Genomic DNA, 21709 nt, shown 5'->3' on the forward strand with positions numbered 1-21709 from the left:
AATAACGGGATTTAGTCTCTAGTTGAATGGTGCAGTCGCACCGGCCTATCATTTCTTTTATTCTTTCAGTTCTTTCCCCTCCTCTTTGATTCTGTCGACTGAATCAAAGGCGGCGTTCCTCAGAACTTTTTCTGAATTTAAATGGAGCTCAGGGCAAAGCATTCAGAAATATTAAGAATTGATTACTTCGATGAGACGTCTTTTTGATTCAATAATTGAGATGTGAACAACTTGACAGTTTTCTTAAAAAGAATCCTCTCAAACCTAGTGATTAAACAGTTGGTCAGAATAGTTGATTTTTTATTTTCATGACTATTTACATTGTAGATTCTCACTGAAGACATCAAAAGTATGAATGAACACATATGGAATTATGTAGTAAACAAAAAATGTGTGAAATAACTCCAAATATTAGTCCTCAAAGTAGCCACCCTTTGATTTGTTGACAGCGCTGCAAACCCTTGGACTTCTCTCAATGAGCTTCATGATGTAGTCACCTGAAATGGCGTTCACTTCACAGGTGTGCCTTGTCAGGGTTCATTTGTGGAATTTCTTGCCTTCTTAATGGGTTTGGGACCATCAGTTGTGTTGTGCAGAAGTCAGGTTGGTACACAGCTGCCAGCCCTTTTCTTGCCGTAATATGAATTCTGTTTATGGCAAGAACCGATCAGCTAAGTAAAGAGAAACGACAGTCCATCATTACTTTAAGAACTGAAGGTCAGTCAGTCCTGAAAATTGTGAAAACTTTGAATGTGTCCCCAAGTGCAGTTGCAAAAACCATCAAGTGCTACGACCGCCCCAGGAAAGGAAGGCCATGAGTCACCTCTGCTGCTGAGGATAAGTTCATCCGAGTCACCAGCCTCAGAAATCGCAAGTTAACAGCAGCTCAGATTAGAGCCCACATCAATGCCACACAGAGTTCTAGTAGCAGACACAGCTCTACATCAGCTCTACATGATGTGGTCAAATAGCTGCTAGAAAACCACCACTAAGGAAAAGCAACAAGCAGAAGAGTTTGGGCCAAGAAACTCGAGGAATGGACATTAAACCAGTGGAAATCTGTGTTTTGGTCTGATGAGTCCAAATTTCAGATCTTTGGATCCAACTGCTGTGTCTCATTGCGATGCAGAAAAGGTGAACGGATGATCCCTACATGCGTGGTTCCAACCGTGAAGCATGGAGGAGGAGGTGTGGGGGTGCTTTGCTGGTGACACTGTTGGGGATTTATTCAAAATCGAAGGCACACTGAACCAGCATGGCTACCACAGCATCCTGCGGCAACCTGCTATCCCATCCGGTTTGCACTTAGTTGCACCATCATTCATTTTTCAACAGGACAATGACCCCAAACACACCTCCAGGCTGTTTAAGGGCTACTTGGCCAAGAAGGAGAGCGATGGAGTGCTGCGCCAGATGACCTGGCCTCCATGGTCACCTGACCTGAACCCAGTCGAGATGGTTTGGAATGAGATGGACCGCAGAGTGAAGGCAAAAGGGTCCAACAAGTGCTCAGCATCTCTGGGAACTCCTTCAAGACTGTTGGAAAACCATTTCAGGTGACGACCTCATGAAGCTCATCGAGAGAATGCCAAGAGTGTGCAAAGCAGTAATCAAAGCAAGGCTGGCTACTTTGAAGTTATTTCACACTTTTTTTGTTTACTACATAATTCCATATGTGTTTATTCATAGTTTTGATGGCTTCAGTGAGAATCTACAATGTAAATAGTCATGAAAATAAAGAAAATCCATTAAATGAGAGGGTGTGTCCAAATTATTTCTGTGAAAGTTCTCAGGTCAATGTATCCGAAGAAGGACACAATTTATACTTAGTGGTAGTTTTGTGGCCAAATATGAATTTTACTGAGTCAGCAAATCGGTTTATTCATTTTTTTTATTTTTTTTTCCACAGGGCGTGATCATTGCAATTTGTGTTTTCAAACTTGTAGCCATAGAAACCTGAACTCTTCACCTTTTGGGTGTTTATTTACTCCCAATGGACTGCATTACTGGCACATAAATGTATGCTTTAAGAGTTCTTTATGGCATCGTGAACCCAGTGTTTATCAGCCCCGGTGGCCCGTGTCCTAAATATACTGGAATTTGTGTGGATTCCCCTTGTTGGGCTGCTCTCATAGCTCAGGTCAGTTGTTGTTTTTGTCGGTTTAGGTTTTATTTTAGGTGTTGGGCTGGGAAGTGTCCCTGAGAACCATTCTTAGCATAGTGGGAAGAATGTGTAAGGACGTTCAGAAGCCCTTGGCTCTTTTTTCCGCCTCCAATCCAAAGAAACCCTCAGTATAAAAGAATAACGAGCAGGTCACACATAAGAAGTATAAATATTGCTGGTTTTATTTTCTCCACAGCCGATGAATAGATTGCACAGAATGACTATTTGGACATAGTAGTAGCTATTAAAATCCATTATAGTTGCTTAAATGAGACTTTAAATGTACTCACAGCATAAATATACAATGGTCAAAATTAGCTGAATAGTGTTTTTGTTTTAGGGTCCTGCAGCACAGAAGAGGCAACATCTGGATTGTGGAGTGAAGTGTCAGATTTCTGTTTTATCAGGTTTGTTGGGAAATACTTCACATACTTCCATACACCCTCTGTAGCTTTTGGCTATGGCCAGTTAAAGATTAAGTAGTGAGAACAACATCAAAGCATCTGTTGTTTACAGCGGAACTTGAGAAAGAACATAGCGAGACTGTGGAGGAATGATACAAAGCGCAGTCTGAACGTTGCAACTCCTCCCAAAATGTTAGGGCAGCACAGCTCTGTGCTGTGAATCTTTCATTGCTGGCACCACCACTGAGCAGTGTGGTTTACTGGGTATTGTGTCTGAAATCAGTTTATCATCCAAACGATGCAGTTTTTTGGGTAATGATGGAAGTAGAAGAAAAGATATTAAAGAAGCAAGAATGGGCAAAACATTAAATCACTGGTACTAGGATCAAGACTAAAAGGGTCCAGTATGCTTTGAACAAATTGTGTCATCCGACCATGTCTGACAGCCACATTTTAAGGTATTTGTAGTCACAGTGCAAAGAATTTCACATAGTTCGCGGTAATAAGAAAACGTGTTTTTGCGCTGAGCTGGTGATTGGTTACAAAGATATGGAAGTACTTTTGCAAAGAGGAAAGTACAAATCCTAGAACACCATACCTTGCTTTCAATAAAGTTGCAAGCTATTTTGACAGTGCCAGCATTTGCCGTATGTTGGCATACTTCAACAGCGTCAGCAACAATACAAATTGTCCCAAGACGCTTTACAAAACCCGGTCTGGAAACCAGACTGAAACCCCCAGAGTAAGCACAAAGGTAACGGTGGCAAGGAAAAACTCCTTTTTAACAGGAAGAAACTGCAGAACCCAGCGTATATGGGAGAGGGATGCAGGGGATGGACATACAGATGTTAACATGCTATATAATAGTAGCACACAAATGCATGAGTAGTAATACAGAAGAAATTAGATCAAAAATTAGAGGATAGGAGCATGTGCCATAGAAAATAAAATAAAATGCTCAATGCATCATCCTCCAGCAGTTTAGGCCTATAGCAGCGTAACTAAGGGATGGTTCAGTGTCACCTGAGCCAGCCCTAACTATAAGCCTTATTTAAAAGGAAAGTCTTAAGCCCAACTTTAAAAGTAGAGAGGTTTTATGCCTCCCGAACCCAAACTGGCAGCTGGTTCCTCAGGAGAGGAGCCTGATAGCTGAAGGTTCTACTTCCCATTCTAGCTTTTGAAACTCTAGGAACCACAAGTAGGCCTGCACTTTGAGATTGAAGTGATCTGTTGGATTGATATGGTACAAAGACTTCCTGTCTATAAGTTTTTCAGTTGGCCTTCTGTTGGTTTAATGGGGTGGAAATGCTTCAGTTTTAATCAGTATAGCTCCCTACGTGAGTAGAGTAACAGCTTACATTTAATGGTATTTTAGGTGCGTAACTGTCACTTTTACAAAAATCGCTTTTGGTAGTGAGTAAGTAATTAGGTAAGTTTTTTTTTTTTTTGTTTGTTTTTTTTAAACTGTTCCTGTTGGCATTCTCAGTACTTCATTTGCTTCCTGTTCAACAGAGGCATAGGTAATGTACGCTGTCTGGCCAAAAAAAAAGTCGCCACCAAAAAAAAAAAGGTCACACACTGTAATATTTCGTTGCACCACCTTTAGCTTTGATCACACCATGCATTTGTGGCAATGTCCAGTGTTGCATTCATTTTTCACCAAGATATTGTATTGATGATGGGAGAGTCTGACCACTGTGCAAAGCCTTCTCCAGCACATCCCAAAGATTCTCAATGGGGTTAAGGTCTGGACTCTGTGGTGGCCAATCCATGTGTGAAAATTACGTCGTTGGACAGTTCTTAACCCAATTTTAGTAGTTTCTTCAATCTCCTTAGATGTTTTCTCTGCTTGATGCATGCCAATGATTTGACCCTTCTCAAACAGACGAACATCTTCTCCACGACCACAGGATGTGTCTTTAGACATGGTTGTTTAAGAAATGAGAAGCTACTCATTGCATCAGTTGGGGTTAAATAACTTGTTGCCAGCTGAAAGATAATCACCCATGCAGTAATTATCCAAGGAGGCTCCTACCTATTTGCTTAGTGAAATCTAGGTGGCGACTTTTTTTTGGCCAGTGTACAATGTATAATTGACTTCTTTAACATAGCTCTCTGTTGTACTATATTATTTGAAATTTCTTTGCTACAGGTGCTGTTGAAATGTGCCTGGGTGCACAAACCAACTGAACACTTTGCTGGCAATTAGAAAGCCATCGAACCTGGTGGAGTATTGCTACCAGCAGTTAGCAAGCCAACTAGCTCGATGGCATGAATGTTACCACAGTTGCTCGCAAACTAACCCCACGAGTTGACGGTACATCACCTTCTCCTTTTGATTTGATTTGATTACTTTAAGCTGTATTTATGTACGTAAGTTATTGTTGGATCGTTTGTTGAGCAACTGGTCATGGAAGGTTTTGCTTGCTCTCCTGTATCAAACAGGGGGCTGCCTATGAAACTGTAATGACCACTGGTTAGATGACCTGAGCCTGCCCCTCTATACAGTATAATTACTGGCAGCTCATTAAAGCCACATTCTCTTTTGAGAAAGAATAAACAAATGTGGCTGCTGCTGAGAGTGATAGGGAGTAGTAGAAGTGACAGATTTTTATACTGAACATTTTAAAACCTCTGCGACCCTTGTGGCTTTGTTTGAATTTTACTAGCAATATGTACATGTGTCATTCGGCTGCTAGTTTGAAGTCGGCGAGGACCTACCGAGATAGGCGGAGCAAGTGAAATAAAGTAATGCCTAATTTTCTCAGTAAAATAGGGGGCGAGCCTTGGCGAAGGGACACGTGCACTGGTTTTTATGGTAATCCAGCAAATCCAAAATAAGACAGCTTTAAAGTCAGCAGTTTCATTTCAAACATGGCATTAAGCTGCAAAAATACCTAAATGCGCTCATCAAATCTACCACGTCTCCGACCACTCATTCACCTCAGCGTCCACTGCTAAATTGACTGCTGAGGTTGTTTAGCTCCACACAGGGTAATTGTTTGTGAGCGCTCTACGTCTGATAGACTGGCTGCTTTCTAGACGCGCAGGCTGCATTTAACCATGAAGTTTATTGTTTGATTCTCCTCCTGCGCAGTAGAATCCCGTTGCGTTTTTGCCAGTTTTCCCCAAATCCCTGCTGTATACACAAACGGCTTTTCCAGAAGCACTAATCAAGTCTGTATTCTTATATCCCCTTAAACCCTATCAGTATCCACAATAGTTTGGAAATGTCATCTCCATGATTATCCTAGTTTTGTCACAGTAGATGTTTTTTTTCCATACTTCACCCACCGTTGTCTTAAGTGACCTTCTCGAGGAGTGAGTCTGTGCATGTGTCATTCATATATTGACATAGCAACCGTATCCATGTTTTTACAGCTTCGTAAAGATTTAAGTTAGACGGTGAAGTCATCCGTGCCACAAGCCTTTGGCCTAAATGAGGCTGCAAATTGGCATAATGGCATTGAATTAATTATATGCCTTTTTTTTGCATTTTAAATGTTCCCACACCACACACTCTGAAATACATGAAGCATTCTCTGTAAGGGAACGACGTACTATACATTTTTGGCAGAGTGTGAAATCCTGCAAGCTGCTTTGTGTCACTCTCTTCCATACACCGCCTTCAATGGATAGAGTAAATGTGATTATTTTAATGTCATTTGTCATGTTATCTCTACCTAGCAGAGAAAATCCAGCTCAAGCTGTTGAAGAAAATGTATAGTAAAAAGGCGTACGATGCTTTGTACCCCAATATAAACAATGTAATATGAATTTGATTTAAATTGACTGTAGACGAAAACGACTACAGACTGTGGCTCAGTAGGTGGAATGTCCACGAACTAGAGGGTTCGCGGTTCGATCCCGGAATGTGCCACATGCCGAAGTGTCGTTGAGCAAGACGCTGAACCTCCAGTTGCTCCCAGTGCTTGGCAATGGAGTGTGAATGTGTGTTAGCGAATGGTTAGATGTATCTGCGACTGTAAAGCGCTTTGAGTACCAGTAAGTGCTATGTAAAAACACACAGATTTGCATCCTACACATAGCTGCATGCTGCTTTGCCAACCACCAATCAAATCAAAAGAGGAAGAAGAAGCAGAAGAAAATCAGTCGGGGAGACGCTGTCAACATGTGGTGACCGTTTTTCAGTCAGAACCGTGGTTTTAAGTATCTGTCTGCAGTGCAGCACAAGCCTGGGAGTCAGCCCAAATTCCCCTCATTGCCCACGAGATTTTTGTGGCAGAAAGTTGGTCTGGGGTCGCTCCGCTGAGAAAGGATTATGCTCTGTTAAAGATCTGCCCGGCCAATCAAATTGTTTCGGCAGGTTATGAGGCGACAGTCAGAAGAGTAACAGCAGCGTAGTCATTCACGTCATCTGAGTGATGTGGAGTTGAGTTTGTTTACAACAAAATAGTTCTGATTGGTTGTAGGACTATTTGATTGTGTGCAGAGGTTCTTTTGACTCTCTTGAGCAGATGTTTATGGCCATCATTGGCAATGCTGCTTCTCTGTATTTTGGCAGGTTGTAGGCAGTTATGGAGCTCTGGGCGGCATGTGACTTTTTTTGTTGACAACGCCATATTGGCGGGAAAACTCTGAGGAAAAATGAATGGCGTCAGCGCTGATTTCAGGCCGCCAGAGGTTACTGCGCACTTTAAACAGATAGAAATTGACCAGTACAAGGCAAAACATCGAAACAGGCGCTGCGGACAATGTTCCTCACCTGCAGTATCCAGGTATATATAACCTCTTTAACTTTCCTTCCTCCGACTCCAGATCGTCACTGATAGCATTCAGTGAAGACCTTTGCTGAGGAGGTTCATGACAGTAACGCAACTACACTAACAAGTAACTGTTTAATCCCGAATTTCTTTCTCATTGTGAGTAGTTTCAGTACTGAATGAGCAACGCCCCTTTGTAATCCACGTTATGAACATTAGCCTAATTTGCCTTATGAAAAGAAATCTGTTGGACATCGTGTTAAAAACATGTTGAAAAAACAAGACAATGGACTTGGAAAATGCTGGATTCTGTACCTGATATAAAGTGATCGCTACACAAGCGAAATCCGTTTCTTGAGGGATCCCACCGCTCCGTTTTCTCTGCCTGCATCTTGAGCGTTTTATTGCAGTAATCCACATCTGCTGTCTTGCGGGATATTTGGGAATCCTATAAAACGATTTCCTCTATTATGGCATCCTGGGGCGCAGCAGCTGCCGACCATTTTTGGATGTAACTGGTACAAGGACAAGTTGGTTAGTTGCTCATAGTAATTCCTTTCCTGCCAATATGGCGGTGTTGTGATTGTCGGTGCAGGGTGACGTCAGCTACTGGAGCTCTATAGACCAATAAACCTAAACAAAGTGGACATAAGCTCTGATTGGGTGCAGATAAATAGGACAGGTGTAAAGAAGCGTCTTCCAATTAGGTCTCAACTAAATAATCCTTAACTTTTGTAATTTATACTATCATTAGGTGAAAGTCTGAAATGGAATTCATGTTAACATGTGTTATTATGAGAAAATGTTATGACTTATTATTTAGTAGTAAAGTAACAAAAGAATAATAGATAAATTAAAAAAATAATTGGTTGATCAGACAAATAACAAATTAGCCACAACAACACGGACAGACGTGTCTGGATGTCCTTTATGTACTTTTTATTTTTCACTCACGTGAGCAGCAAATTCAGCAATCTGAAGACTCAAGCAGCATTTATATGATGCCTTGTTGGACAAGAGAAGTTGTGCTTGTACATCCCGGCTGGTAGCAGCTCTCCTTCTCTCTCCCTCTCCTCACCTCTTGCACTGCTTGTGTGTGTGTGTAGAACAATGCACGACGAGAGACTAGTTGTTGAGGTTGAGACCCACAAAGACAACAAAAGCATTGCCTGGTGAGACACAGCTCTGCAGATTGACTGTTTAAGTGAAGTGTAAATAGTAGGGCTGGGTATCTCTACCGGTTTCCTGTATAGACTCTGACTCACAAGGTCCCATTTTAGTTTTATTTAAGGGTAGCATCAGATGCAGAATTCCACAAGTTGAAATGTTCCTTTCATGACTTGATTGAATTTATATTTTTAACATTGGATCTTTATATTATCCTCCGATATTGTTTATAGTTGTATAAACATTTTATTTCTAGTCACTTTCTATTTTCTATATAGCTTTTGTATTTTATGTTCAATGTATGTTACTGCTACTGGATGCTTGAATTTCCCTCGGGATTAATAAAATATCTATCTATCTATCTATCTATCTATGTTACAAATGCTTTGGTTAAAAATTCTCAATGACTGTCAAACGAGCCCCTATTCACCAGGTCAAAAACAGCCCTTTTCACAACGAGATGTTTAGCCTGCACCCCTCCCTCCTCTTCCGGGAGATACGCCCACACAGGACCCGGGCAGACATGGGTAGTGTTGCCGATGCAACCGTTGAGCATATCAGTAGGGTATGGCAGCGCTCAGAAGCTACATCAGTCCATAAGGTTGTCCCATAAAAGCTCAAACCACAAGAGCATTAAATACTAAAATATGTTAACGGAGATTCTTACACAAAGACAAAGTAAGCTATACCGGTTAGCAGACAACGGGTTAAATCGGTTAGCCTACTGTTCAACGACAAATAGGAAACTTACAAAAATATAAATGACAACACCACTACAGCTAAACCAGTCAGCTAACATACATACTAATGTACAAACACACTAAAAGTGTCCGTTAGCCAAATAACAGCAGCATGTTTAACCCGGCCTTAGCATGCTAACTTAGCCCTGTGGTTAGCTCCGCTCTCCACCATACAATTGCCACCATGTTAGCCCCGCTAGTTTTGTTTTATTCCGGCAAGTTTTATCTTGTGGGCCTTTACAGCCGAGCACAGAGCAGCTTACATGAAAGGACTGCTTCATTCTGGCTGAAACAAAATGCGGCTTCGTTTCGCTAGCGTCGTCGCTACCTGCGTACACGGAAGGAGGAGGCTGTCTGAAGCCGCGTAGGGACCACTGACTGACAGGGCAGAGCGAGCTAGTTACGTCACAAACGAGTCAAACTTGAAACGGCTCGCTGAATGGCCCATTTTCAGTCTCAGACCACTCATAACAAACTGACTACACGGCTTTTTATCAGCGTTTCTGAGCTGGCAGACATGCCACACACCCTACTAAATTTAGAAGAAGCTCAAGAAGTGAGACTTTCGTTGTGTTTCGGATCTCCCTCGTGCATGGACTAATTTGTCGTGCGAAACAAGTCTCACATACAGGAAACGGCAAGTAAATTGATTCGATGATTATATGAATCGATGTCAGATCTTTCAAATCAAGATCAATTTGAATAGAAACCCATGGTTTAAAGTTAATATCCTTGCTATGTGTCCCCCTCTTGTTGGCATATTGGAGTGTGACGCTTCCTATTGGGACCTGAGGTGGCGTCAACAAGAAGCGAGAGTTTTTTTTTTTTTTTTTTTTTTTTTTTTTTTTTATTATTATTTTTGGTAATTTGCGTATATCCTCCGCTTCAGTCCCTAGTCTTAAGTGATGTGTGGCACATGAAGCCAGCATTGTACCCAATCCTTGATAACAGGACGGAGTTAGATGTATGCCTGTTTAGAGTTTGTTGTTAACATACAGTTATGTGTCCAGGAAAGAAACATTTACCTTCACCCGTCCTGTTGCAGTCTCCGGAGACAGAGCGAGATGTAAACACGACTGAGCCACAACTGCCATCTAAGTGCTGGTTGGCCCTGTTAAGATCAGTGCCAGCCTATTTCCATGCATAAAATGATCTGTTTGGTATTTGAGTCCCTTTGTCAGTCGCAACCAATGTACACATATGTTCAACTGTGAAGCATCACCCATCCGGGTGGGGCGGTACACTGTTATGTCTGACTTGGTAAATGACATCGGTGTGGCGCCTGTGCTTTAATCTGGCCCCTTGTTTGCTCTCAGATAAGCTAAATATGTGTTTTGCATGCAACAATAACAGTCAAAGGACTTTCTGCACCATATCGAATAAACAACACTCCTGAAGAAATGGTAGTATGTGTCAGTCCTGAGAACTAAATGGAACCTAGAGTTGCTCCTCTGGAATGTCATATAACTTGGATTTTCTTGTAGTGCTGTGTATTTTGCAAGAACTGCACTGCTACAGAAAGATATACCCCTCATGGAGTCCTAACAGAAAACCTTTTACATCTTGTCTCTGTTAGAGAGTTGTAAAAAGGAACCATCGTCGTAAAAACTCAACTGTGCAGTAACACTTGGAGTCTGACGAAAGCTGGTCCCACAAACCATTGTTACTGTTATTATATTCTAACAATACAATAGTCGCAAATGAATAAGTCTTTAATCGCCCACGTCACTGTTATTAAGGTTGTGCACAATAAAACGAATATTTGTTGAGTATGGAGTTTGGGTTGCGTTGACCTACAGTGAGGCAAAAACCTGTTAATCTTTTAAATAAAAGTCTCTCTACATGCACAAGGGGGTCAACATTGTATCACTGCTCATGATGAGGCAAACTCACGACGAGGCTGTGTGTAATGTGTTTCGTCATTGATGGGTTCGTGTTGATGTATGCAAAGTAGCCATGTGCAGTTAAGTTGCTGTATTTTCTCAGTAGTGGTCAGTATCTTTACTTTTCTCTCTGGGGATATTTCTTGCACTGCAGGCGATGGCCTAGCAGTGACATTACAGTGTATGTGGGCCATAGACTGTATATAAATATGGACAATGCACCCCCCCTCACTTCCTTGCATTGGCCAAACTGATGCTGGGTTCCCGGGGCGGTGCTCTCTTGCGAGTTTGGAGCTATAGTCTGATAAGTACGATCCAACTCTTATGGTCCTGCGGACTGCTTCAAGGAGCAGTTGGCATGGCAGCTTGTACTAATCATGATGTCACATCCTGTTTCTGTTGCGTCAAATAACAAGTTCAAACTTACCAGAAAAATCTACGCTTCAGTTTGCATCAGTGTTATATTAACGACCTAAAACGACAGAAACCATCCTAGAAAAAAATTTTTTGAAGTGTATTTTAGTGTTTTAGTTTGGTCCAAGTCAAATCCACTAACGTGGAGGGGGTGGAGCTTATGACCTATACTTCAGTCAGCCACCAGGGGGAGCTCTACTTCCTTTGCCTGCACTTTTGAGGCGCTGTTCCGTCGTCTATCTTTATACAGTCTATGATTGTGACCCCACTACCCAAGCTATAACTATAAACATTAGCTGTTTTCTTTTATTAGCTATTTTCTATGAGCAGTTAACTCCTCAATTCAGCATGCGAGAGCACTGCCTCCACTTCAGCACACGTTCTGCAGAAACCCCAGTTTGCACCAGAAGCAAAGACGTGGTCACTGTGACCGGTACATCTGGATTGAATAAGGACGTGTCGGCTGGTCTGTTCCACATTAAGGGGCAGACAGCTAGTATTTGACTCGCAAGTAAAACTAAAAAAAAAAAGGCAAAATAAAGAACTATCAAGATGAAAGAGTGTCAGTAATTGTGTGGAGGATTCCGCTTCACTAAAACCAACAAGACTGTAAGAAATAGGGGTATAAAATTCAACGCTCCCACATGCATTGTCTTCTAAGAGCCTAAAGTGTAAAATGATTCCCAGCATGCTCCTGGTGGCCTGATGGTAAGCTATTGTTTATGGAGATTGCACCTTGAGACAGGAGGATCATTCATCACTGCAAGTGCCATAAACCCCCTATGATTAAAACTAACCGGACCAGACTTGTTCAGAGTTTTACACATTTTGCTTTCTGTGCCTTATTTATTTTCTGAGAGTCAGCAGATGGCGGCTAAGATGAATGCACTTAAATATATTTAAGCTGAAGGGCAATTTATCTTCTGTATTTGTGTATAAACTCTGCAAAGATATGCTTGAATTGGCATTTTTCTTGGGCGTATTTCGAACGCTTCCGTGGCTATTAAGGTAATGTACAGTATAATTTGCCCCTTTTTTCACTTTGTAGGTGAAACGGGGGAAAAGTGGAAAATGTGTGATATGATCCGCTTGAGATCAGGCCTTGACGTATAAATCCTCACAGCTTTCCTAAGATAGCTTTGGCTAAATATAGCTCTGGTTTGGTGTAATGACAGATTGCGATGTCCCTCACGTTTGCTCTAAGGGGAGAGTGACTGTTCAACTGGCGTCACTGTCCCCCACAGTGATCTGCACAAGGGTGTCCAAAAACCACGGTCCCACAGCTGCCATTGTTCTTCGTGTCGCAGCTTATCTCCACCTCAGTGGCACTTTTTCCACAGAAAAGGAAAAAAACTTTGCGAGACAAAGTCTGCCTTGCTGTGCAGCCATTGAAAGTTTAGCCTCTTAACCTTTTTAGTGTCTTTTATTGTGTTTCACGTGCATCAAGATGAAACACTTGGTGCAGTGCAACAGCTCAAATACAGATTGCATGGGTCCGGTGCTTTCTTTCAGTGCTTTGGTAAAGATATATTGTATGTCAGACAGTATAGTGTGTGAGGCCATGGATGTGACGTCAAATGTAGTTGTCCCATCATGCTGTGTTTTCTATCTCGAACCCAGTGAGGTTACTTCTGCAACACTGAACCATGGCCCACCCTGACCACTGATCACAGCACTACTTTAAAAGGAAAAAATGCTCAAACTAAAGCTGCTAAAGGTCTAAGCTAGCTGCTGATGGTCAGTTAATAACTTCTGCAACATATTTTAAACTCTACTGTATATATTATACGTACCTGCACATGAAAAAGCCAGCGTAACTCAATAGAGAGCTTTTTCACATGCACTGCGTCCACCATGAGGTACACGATGCAGCAATTTGCGGTGAGTCTGCTAAAAATGGAAAGTCCACAGACGAAGTGGCCCAGCCAGTATTTTCCACGTGGTTCCAACAGGTGCTCAAAGGCACGGTTTGTCTGGATGCTGGTTTGAGACAAAACACTGGAGATTATAGCTTACCCATAGAGACCCTCTGGGCCTTATAAAGTATATACTGAACAGAGTTTCATCCTCATTATCAGAAACAATTTTTTTTTTTTATGTATTTTTCTATGTTTCTTTCTTAATCTTCCATGCTGATCAACTGGTGGATAAAGAAAATGATTGCACCTCCAGTTTCTGCTCCCACATCTCTTCTTGGTGTGGCAATTTGGCTGCTCTCGTGCTCTGCCCTAATTTGCGCTGCAACTGTTGATTTGTGTATCCTGTCAGGTCGCTTTGATGTGTGAGAGAGATTGAGTGGCTGCCAGTGGCGGTTTTCTCTCTGATACTGGGCAGCTCTCCAGCTGTCCAGGGCCTGGCGTCCAGCCTGCACGGCGCAGCGCCCGGCCACAGGACTGCCGGCCCTCAGGGCTCTGCAGTCCTACATTCACACCCAACGGTGTGGAGGCACATGTACGTTGCTTCGCCACAGTGCCCTCGTAGCCCGGGCACTTGTGCTGGAGCAGAACGGTGTTAGCCTGGCCTCTCTTCATAATGCACTACTAGATGTCAATGATCCAAATTTGATATGAGACATGTAAACAGCATATTCAGTTTGGATATTCTCAGTTACCCCTTATTCTGAATTTAGCATTCTTTAAAAAAAGTACACATTATTTGCTGTAGTTTGTGCCACACGCCTGTCATCTGTGTACAGTCAGCTCTGTGTGTTGTACACAACTCAACTAGCCAACCATTTTGCAAGGCTTGGACAGTGATAAATGTCCAAAAGAATAGCCCACACCACTGGTCAAAAAGAAATATCGCCATGTATACCTTTTCCAGAAGGTGGCTTGGTTGACATGGTCAAATGTTTGATAGAAATCTGCATATAAATGGGAATATTGGTGGAATATTGTCATTAGCCATGTAAAGAGCTTTGTGGGAATGTTGGCTGTAGTCACCAAAAACCAACAAACTCAAAATCACAAAATTAAGTTGATTTGAAAGCAGTTTAGAAGCTGTTTAATATGTGGTTAGCACCAGGTTGCGGATCACACGGAAGTACATACATCATGGTAGTCTGATTGTTCCTGGGTTCTGGATAGTTAATCTGGAAATGATGACTTGGAGACGGGCCAGGGGTATGTGTCTCTGTCATTGAATCCTGGAAATCCTAAAAAATTGAACATTACAGTCTTGCCCTTTTGAAAGGCAGATGATTAATGTCAAGGGGCCCTTGCTACCTTTTAAATGCTCCTTGGTTGTTGTATGCGAATGTTCGCCGTCATCCAGGTCATGGTATATCCAAAAAGTTGGGTAGACCCTTTCCCAGGCCCTTGGGTGGATGGTAATTATAAGTCCAGTGGAGTAAAACAGCTTCTGTTCTGTATCTGTACATCATGGGTTTTGATCAAATGTGGTGTTTTTTGTTAGTTTGTGTTTTCTCTCTCTCACACATATCTGCAACATGGGATTTTGGTGATAGGGGAGCTCTCTTAACCTGACAAGCTGACCTCCCTGGCTGCTGGTAATGAGGCAGCACGGGCTTTATACTGCAGTGTCCCAGAGGAGGTACAGCCTTCAAACTCAGGGTCAACCATTGGTCGTCCTGACCTGATTTATATGTTTAACTGAAGGTGTAATGATCTGTGGATACAATTAAGACTTCAAAAGAAATTTGTCCATAGCCAGATGGAGCATTTTCAGCAGCTTTTCAGCAGCTTTTCAGCAGCGTTTGCGCTCCCGATGGTAATCTTAGCCTTTGCTTGCTTGTGTTTGTCATCACCTTCTGGTGAGAACCCTCTACTGCCTTCTTTAGGACCGTCAGGAGCCTTTTACTTCTTCAAGGTAGTCCTGTGTTCTACCACTGGAGGGCAGCAAGTCCAAACCTTTCTCACTTATAGTAGGTTCCTTGGTTTGCATTTTCATTCCATAAACAAAAATGAGATGCCCTGAATAAAACATTATCATAACCATTCCTTCCTATCCAAATTCTGACTTAAATGCATTTTTTTTCAGTCAAACCTTCCATTGCTAAGCCATCCTCTGACAAATGTAGCATTTATCAATGGTGATAACTGCAATGAACAAATAAAAATGCAAGCGTTCTCATTTTTATTTTCTAATCTTTATTTTTGTTGTGCATTAACGCCATTTCAACAGAATGGAAAAAAAATTACAATATTTATGATATTGTAACAGACTAGAAGAACTACACCCTACTATGTGGAATTTCATCCGCCTTTGTCGTAGTTCAGATGTTCAGGTCAAATGTTGACCCAGTCCACCGGTATACCACTGCAGGAGACAATTTGTCAAAACCACAAGGTCATCCTGCAAAAAGGTTGTCATTGACAAGTGAGATTTGCGGAAACGCACATTCCTGGTGGATGACCTGTGACCTGAAAACTGCTCGTCTATTGTCAAAAGACAACAACTTCCGCTGTAACTGTTCCTAGTTCGCTTTCCAGGATGTGTTACTCAAACTGCATCACATTTCATTGTGCTTTATGCTGTCACTTGTGTAATGTCATTCACTTCGTTAGTTATCACCACAGTAAGTTGCAATGAAACTGAACTGATGAGATTGGCTACCGTGATGACCTGACATTGTGTCTTGTGAAATATCAACACTGGTCAGGTTGTCATGTCACAATGTAATGTAACAGCATAATGAACACGTTCATGCTCCTGTGAGAACAGACCATTTTAACCCCAACATTAACTTTCATTAGTCATTTGTCGAGTTGGTATACCAATATGTTTGAAGTAACCTATAGGCTTTCCCCCCTTGTATTGTAAAGTTGAGGGGCAGCTGTGGCTCAATATGTAGATTGGGTTGTCCATGAACCAGAAGGATAGCAGTTTGATTCCTGGAAGACACTGAACCCCTTGTGTGAGCAAATGGGTTGATGGATCACTGTGACTGCCTTGAGTACCAGTAGGTTGAAAAGCGCTATATAAAAACAAGACCACACAAGAAATTACTTTCTGTTTTAGCTTAACCACTGGAACCGCTTGATGGTGTAGCATCATTACTACTGTGACCTTCCTTGTTAAAACTTTTTCCCGAACATTGCGGCACTGATGAGTCCTCAGTAAAGTGTAGCTTCATGGAGCTGTTTGCTGTTCAGACTGATGAGACACTTACGTCCGTTTACCATACTGGTAATCTTTGCACTTCATCCATTTGGTATTAACGAGGGTAAAATGGCTCAGCTTTCTTCAGTTTCTGTGATTGCTAACCGGCCTATAAGAAGCGGCATTAGTTGGCGTTCAGATCTTCCACAAACCAAACAGCAGACGTAGGAAACTGGACAAAGGAACAGTGTTTGCTTCTGGCTCAATTGGTCAATGTGAATCAAAGTGTTTTGAGACGTAGATTTGGCCCCAATGTCACACTACAAGCCAAGAACCAGGCATGGGAAAATATAGCACAACAGATAAATGTCTCCTTTCCGCCATTTTTTCCAAGTCCTCCTCCCTGCTCTTAACAGATCTCACCTTAAGAGCTGAGATTCTTTAGGAATACCTTTTATCTTTACCAGATCTGCTCCAAACTTTGAGGGGAAATTCTCACAAAACATCACGATTCTTGGAATTTTCTTCAAATTTGGCCGCTGGGAGCAACTCTTTGCGCTAAGAAGGAATACGGCCCCTGAACTATGGTCCGCCTCAGGCCAAAGAAACAGAATTAGGACAGTGTGGGCCACAGTGTAAACACAGTCTCCGCGTGTGTGAAGGCCCAGTGATGCTCCTGAGAGGCCGCCGCTCTCTGCCAGGGTAAATACCTCAGCTCGTGAATACACGCCACTCATCCACACCCTGTTTTCCTAAGCCCTCTTTTCTCCTGGTTGCGAAACAAGAAACACCACTTCTCACTTATTAGTTACCTCCTACGGCTCGAGAGCAAATACCGTGCGTGGCTCGCCTCGTTTTTTTTTTTTTCCGTTTTGATATTGCAAAAGCTGAATTTATATTTTATTACAAGGTTCACATCATTGAACAGTGCCAGTTAAAATGAGCCTACCTAGCTTTAGTTTCCTACCTCTATAATGTTATTCTGGGACTGAATTAGAGCAGCTTTGCATCATAAAATCCTAACTTGTCATATACTTATACCCCTTGTGCACCCTCAATTCATCCACTGTCTTAAACAAACAGGTTTATTTCAGGTCTCTTGAAGGTCTTCTTCCTAAAAGTCAGGGGCTGTATTCCTGAAGATTCTTAGTGCAAAGAGTTGTTCCTAGTGGCCAAATTCTAAGAAAAGTCTTGGAATCATGATGTTTTCTAACTGAAATGCTGAAATACTGAGGACGTGTGAATAGTCTTTGGTGATTTTTTTCTGCTAGCCATTGCTGAATTGCTGGCCAATCTTAGAGCAGACCGAAAGAGCAAAACAGTGCTCTGCAATCGGTTTCTGTTGTGGAGGCTGATGGAGTGGAACCAGCAGGTTATTGAGAAGGTGGTGACGCTCTCAATAAAACTGTAATCAAAAGTCTGTAGAAAGACTTTGCTGACTCGAGAGGAGCTGCGTTTCCTCAGGAGGTATAGTCGTTGCTGGCACCTTCCAAGAGTCCCTTCTGTGTTGGAGGAGAATTTCAGCAGGTTTTCAAAGATGGTCCCCAGATATCTGAACTCCTCGACCAGCTCCACTGTCTTCCTGTGGATGATGGCGGTGGCTGCTGTAGCCAGGTCCCCTCTGCTTCTTGGAGAAGGTCACCACCATCTCCTTGGTTTTACTGACGTTCAGTTCCAGGCGCGAGTTGTCGCACCACTCTGTGAACTCCTGAAGAGCCGGTCCGTGGTGATGCGAATGGCCCGACAGCAGGGACAGGAGAACTGTGTCCTCAGCGTCCTTGACCAGGTGGCAGTTGGGCTGAAGAGCAGGGGTCATAGCACGCAGCCCTTGGGGGAGCCGGTCGAGTTAAAGCGGAGGTGTGAGAGGGAGTTGTTGACTGGTACTCTCTGGCACCTGTTAGTGAGAAAGTCCAGAATCCACAGAATTAACTGGTCGTTTAGGTGGAAGTGGGAGGAAAGTTCCATGGCAAAGGAAGTTCCAAACATAGCTAGTAAGTTACAAATCAGCAAAACTGCAGTATTTCTACATCTGCACTGTGTCGCAACACTTTTCCATGGTACTCATCAGCAGTAGAAAGAAATCCTGTTTCTTGTAATTACAAACCGTCAACCTTAACGTTTCATCACATTGTTTGAATTGCACTGTTTTGTAACCTACTATTCATGCACGGACATACCGTGCTAATAAGCATGAAGTGTCTGTATTCTTTAAAGGTCTTGTCAATGAATTTGCATTTACATGAGACCGCTGGGTCAAGTTTTATATTCTGTGATGGGCCGAGATTATGTAACTTCATAGTGCTGCCGTATTTAGGACTGTACAGTATGCTAACAGGATGCTAAAGGGATGTATCGTAGATCAGCTGGAAGACTTTAGAAGTATAGAACGCACTGACGGTGAATCAGTGGAGAAAGTGACCCTGTGGTCCTTTTGGAAATGTGGAAATTAAGAAGCAGAAATAAAGAGCTTGAGTTTAGTTGCTAAAGCCATAGCAGCTAAATCCTGACCCCCTTTTGCTCAACATTTAGTTTGTAATAAAGAAAACTAGAAACATACCTCCTTTGTTGTCTGTCTCAGAGAAAAAATGCTGTTGACCTGGGTTTATTTGAGCCAAAAGGCTGAATCAGCCATAGCTGATGTATACAATTACGGACACTAATCCTTGATGGGATAGTTAAATTATAAAAACATTCGATTATAAAATTGTTTGCACTGTCAAGACATTTCAATTGCAAAGTGGTCACCCAAGCAATGTTGAAATTTGATGACATTTATGTGTTTGTACAGATGATGCAGGGACATACTTCCCCAGCGTGAAGAGGGACCCTGGCCGGTACCTGCAGCCTTGCTCCGACTCCGTAAAGGCCTGGCTGCGCAGCATGAAAAATGCCGGGAAGGTTCTGCTTCTCATCACCAGCTCCCACAGCGACTACTGCAGGCTGATCTGTGAACACATCCTAGGGTAAGACTACTGCCCACACGGAGACCACAGACAGCCCTCCCTCCTTGACAAGTCCAGGGTCTGGTTTGCAGTCCTTAACCACAACAGCCAACAAAGGATTTATGACCTGCTTCGTCCACGCTGGCATTTTTTTCTTTTTTGTTCAGCTCAAAACATTCCTTACATGGCATACCTTACAGCAGTTTAATAAAGGGCCAATGGCTCACCACTTGAGTGTGTAGACCTAAAAGGAAAAAAAACCTGAAAAACAAAATTAGTACGTAGTATATACTAGTGTAGAAAAAGGGTGATAAGGGTCTAAAATACAAATGGTAATAAAATGTGCAACTTTACTTTATTTCTGCTTAAAAACCTTCCTCAGTGGATCCAATGTTGAAATAAAACAAGTAAAAAAAGATTATATCACACAATTTTCTATTAATGACCACTTAACAGTCATTAAAACGTTAAAGATAATTTTATTTCTCCTGCATTAAGCCCTACATCAAGGTTTAGACTTGTACATAAAAATTCTCTACTAAAGCGAAAGCTAACGCCAACATTTTATTGAAGCTATTAGGGATCTTGATTTACGTCTGTTTCTGTTTTTTGAGATGTGATGCTAAGTTTCATGTCTGCTGGATGTGTGAAGAGGCGACCGTTTTATTTTCAGCAATTTTTAAGGTTGTGTGCATAGACTGTATAAAGATGGGCAACGAAACAGCTCCTCAAAAGAGAAGCAAAAGCAAGTAGAGCTCCCCCTGGTGACTGGCTGCAGTATATGTCATAAGCTCCACCCCCTTCATGTTAGTGGATGGGACTTGGGCCAAACTAAAACACTAAAATACATTTCAAAAATGTTTTTTTCAAGGATGGTTTCTGTCATTTCAGATAGTTGATATAGTACTAATGCATACTCAAGGGTCAATTTTTCTGATAAGTTTCGTTTTAGTTTGTTATTTGACGCTATAGGTCAGTTTGGCCAATGCAAGGAAGTGGGGATGCGTTGTCCATACTTATATACAGTGTGTGGTTGTGTGTAGTTTGTTATAGTTTATGCTGCCATGCTGCCAAAAACAATTTATGCCAGCTTAGAAGATAAATGTAAAGGCTTCAACCAGCCACTGTTGGTGAAGTGCTACATTGCCTCCCTCTGTCTGCAGTGCACCACTGCACACCTTGTGGTTTAAGCTTATTTTTGTTGCCTAAGCCCTGTTTTACACTCAATCAAGCCGCAAAAGTGCCTTGAAAAAACACAATGTCCAACTTGCAGCTGCGCTTGAACACACAAGAGTCCATTTTGTTCCTTGTGAAGTGTTGTTATCCTATCCTGCCTGGCCTGGTTAGATGGTATGCTCAGAGGTGATTGTTCTCTGTTTGGATGTCCCTTCTCCCTCCAACTTTCTTACTATTTCCTGTTGAACATAAACAGCCTGGTCACTCCAGTTGTTCCTCACCCCTTTCACATTCTTCCCTGCGGTTTCACAGTCTGTCCCCTGCTTGTGTATGTACATGTCCTCTTAAAATCATGTTGTAATCATTGCTTTAAAGGGCCAAGGAATAAAAAAGGATGTTGTGACCGTTACATGAGGAACTTAGACTGGCTTTATCTTGCCAGTGGTGGTTTATGGAGAGGTGTGTCATGTCAGCCTTTCACTGCTGAGCACTTTTTTGTGAAGGAAAGCCATTCGTGTGTCACGAAACACAACCTTGTAATCTAGAAAAAACACCACTGGCCCTGACTCAGCCCAGTGAGCCAGCTGGAGGCCAGCGGCAGTCAGTTGTCAGAAGTAACACAACTAAGCTAGAGCTGTTTGACAGGAGACAACTGGCCAAAGAAACTGCTGTTACTAACTGCCACAACTAGAAGACGACAGTTTCTTGCATTGGTTTGGTAGTTGTTCAGTTCTCTGATGTTATTAGCTCCCTTTCTGACTTCACTGAAGTGCTAAAAGTCCACTTTATTCAAGAGCCAATGGTATTTCCCAGCAATGTGAAGCTCATCATCATGATTAAAGGTTTTAAAATGTCAAAATACCTTCAGCGAGGCCACAAATATTGCAATTTGTTGATCCATACATCCAACAAGGGGGCCAGGGAACAAGTGCCGGTGTGTTTTTCAACCTAAAGGCCTGGGAACTTTAAAGGGGAATTACCGTTTTTTACAACATGGACCTTATTTCTGGCATAAAATACGATCGTTTACTCAC

The 21709-nt window shown here is 42.2% G+C and overlaps 1 protein-coding gene across 1 annotated transcript in view; it reads left to right on the forward strand.

The window, feature by feature from the left end:
• Window positions 1-21709, forward strand: part of nt5dc1 (5'-nucleotidase domain containing 1) — a 58598-nt gene that overhangs the window by 14711 nt on the left and 22178 nt on the right. The window contains exon 7 of the mRNA XM_084560140.1: window positions 19346-19520. Coding sequence (XP_084416266.1) covers window positions 19346-19520 — 175 coding nt within the window. The remainder of the gene's footprint in view (window positions 1-19345; window positions 19521-21709) is intronic.

The sequence above is a fragment of the Chelon labrosus genome (assembly GCF_963514085.1).
Source record: "Chelon labrosus genome assembly, chromosome: 14".
In the NCBI taxonomy this organism is placed as follows: domain Eukaryota; kingdom Metazoa; phylum Chordata; class Actinopteri; order Mugiliformes; family Mugilidae; genus Chelon; species Chelon labrosus.